Source organism: Acanthisitta chloris, unplaced genomic scaffold (genome assembly GCF_000695815.1).
Source record: "Acanthisitta chloris isolate BGI_N310 unplaced genomic scaffold, ASM69581v1 scaffold22100, whole genome shotgun sequence".
Taxonomy (NCBI): Eukaryota; Metazoa; Chordata; class Aves; order Passeriformes; family Acanthisittidae; genus Acanthisitta; species Acanthisitta chloris.
This window is the reverse complement of record NW_008653603.1, coordinates 4,995-7,389: the sequence shown is the minus strand read 5'-3', so window position 1 is coordinate 7,389 and position 2,395 is coordinate 4,995. Positions and strand designations below refer to the sequence as shown.

Genomic DNA, 2,395 nt, shown 5'->3' with positions numbered 1-2,395 from the left:
CCAAAATTCAAGTTGCTGACTTTCACCTTGAACAGCATATTGTCCAAATCCCTTGGAATTTCTCTTGGCATCACTGTCTCTTTTAAACAGGGTAAGCTTTATATTCTTCTACAATTTTAAAAACAAAAACCAAACAAAAAATTCCACATTGACTCGTTAGTGTTATTTCAAGGATAATTACTATTGTTTAGCTTGGCTTATTTAGTTTGTTAACTCTTCAATACTGTTCTTTAAAAAAGCCTTTCCAATAAAGTGTTAGCATAAGGCCATGGAACTATATGAAGGACATTTCTATGTTTAGAAACAATAACTTGACAGCTAGATAGAAATTCTGTCTATTTAGATGTTTTAGAGAGTGGAAGTGGAAACAGAAGTGTTTAATGCACACATTCAGTACATACCAATGCACAAACCCCATGCTAATTTAAATAACGTGCTGAAGTTTGGCTCTGTTTAAGTGCCTTATCCTTCAAAAGCTCACAATATCAAATAATCTTTGCTATAAAATTGCTACAACTCAAGGCAAAAGATGATTCATAAGGATCAAGAGGAATCAATATGACTTGGGTTTTATGGCAGTGGATCCTGAGTAACTTGTGATCATGCTAAATAACACGTTTTGGATATCTGTTCATACTGTAACAGGTCAAATCTCATTAATAATCATGGTAGCTATTAGCATATAAGTGCACAGGCATTAGTTTAGAAGATACAGGGCCATGATGCCTGCAGAAAAAAAAAAGAAGGCAACAGAAAAACAGGAAGCCAAACCATTTTTTCAAGGAAGCGGTTAGAGTAATGAATAAACTCGTAAAACATCTGCCACAAGAGACAGACCATTAAGGCAGTGAGTGTCTAGAATTTGTACACACTCAGGCACATCAAAGAACCATGAGACAGATCAAAGCCCTGTGAGACTCACAGGCTGCCCAGCCTAATCAGAGAGGAGGGCAACGGCACAAGCTCACCCACAGTGGATACCAAAGCTCCAGCTCAGATGTCAGACATTACTGATTCTGTGGAATTAGTTCTTGCCAAGGCAGAGGCTACCCCAGTCAACAGTCTGCTCCCCATACTTTCATTTCACCTTCCTTTCTTTAGAGCCCACATGGTCCAAGCAGTCAATGACACTCAGCATCTCTGACAACTCAGAGAATCCTTAGAGTGAACAGCGCTGGGTAAGGATGCTGGCTGCTCAAGTGCTGCCTACAGTGTTGAAGCTCAGACAGCTTCAAAGTATTCATTATTCTCTCCCCCCTAAAAGTTCTGCCAAAGACACAGTTACATCATCACTTCAAAATCAAAGTTTGGAAGGTAGCATTGCTATGGAAGTAGCAACTTTAAACACACTGAGACTCTCAATAAATCATCATCGAAATACTGAGCATCAACAAACACTAATGTTTACCAGACCAGGGAACCCATACTTCATATATACTATATGTGAAAGTGTGTGGATTTCACTGGGAATTACAGATCTACATCAAAGGTTAATGGTCTGTAGTCCTTGTTCATAATTTGTTGATAATTATATCAGGACTAAAGGACAAAGTAGATTCTCTTGACAAAATTCACATGAGGAGGATATCAAGAGACTGACACAGAGCAGAAAACTGAACCTGGTTCGCCCTCATCCCTGACAAATGATCAAAGCATCAGGACTAGCCTGTCTCATCCCTCTTGCTGGCCATACTCTCTAAATAAAAAACAGAAAGAAAGCAGGCTTCCACCTGACTCTCTGTCCTCATGGAGGATTCTCTTTCTGTGTGTGTGAAAGGGCTCTGTTCCAAATAGTCAGCATTAGCCAATTAAAGTGTCTCCAAGGATGCAATTATACATCTTAGAAAATCATCTCTGCACTTACCTCTGTCCGTGACAGAACCGTGCATTTCCCTGGTTTAGCTGCAGCCTTTATTTCCGTGCATGTTGATTTTAAGTAACCATTCTTGATTTCCTCCTCTATGGAGTTATATTTATGGGATTCAGTCACTTCCAACAAGAACTTTGCCTCTTCATTTTCATATCTGAGTGGGACTTCAGGAATACTGCACAGATGTAGGGTAAGGCAAATTATGAAAACCAAGGCTGCGAAGAAGAAAATCACCTGGAATTCTGATGCCAAGGAATATCCTAATACAGTTTGACCCCAATCCATAGCACCTGTCAGGTAACCCAGGGCTCCTCCCAAACCTACAATGGTGGAAAAAAAGGGGAGAAAAAGATCTACTGGCATTGATACAACAAACAACAAGTACACAATACCCTCAAGATGTGATCCCCTCTAGACATGATGGAATAATCACTCTTCAGATATTGATCATAAAAAATAGGAATTATGAGCTAATCACATACATGAGCAGTTACTAAAACATCTCCTGAAAAATCTCCTGAGATC

General features: G+C 39.4%; 1 protein-coding gene across 1 annotated transcript in view; it reads right to left on the bottom strand.

Moving 5' to 3' along the window:
• The window catches only part of LOC103808970 (membrane-associated transporter protein-like), a 15,260-nt gene that overhangs the window by 8,861 nt on the left and 4,004 nt on the right, over positions 1–2,395 (bottom strand). Inside the window, exon 4 of the mRNA XM_009081783.1 lies at positions 1,865–2,190. Coding sequence (XP_009080031.1) covers positions 1,865–2,190 — 326 coding nt within the window. The remainder of the gene's footprint in view (positions 1–1,864; positions 2,191–2,395) is intronic.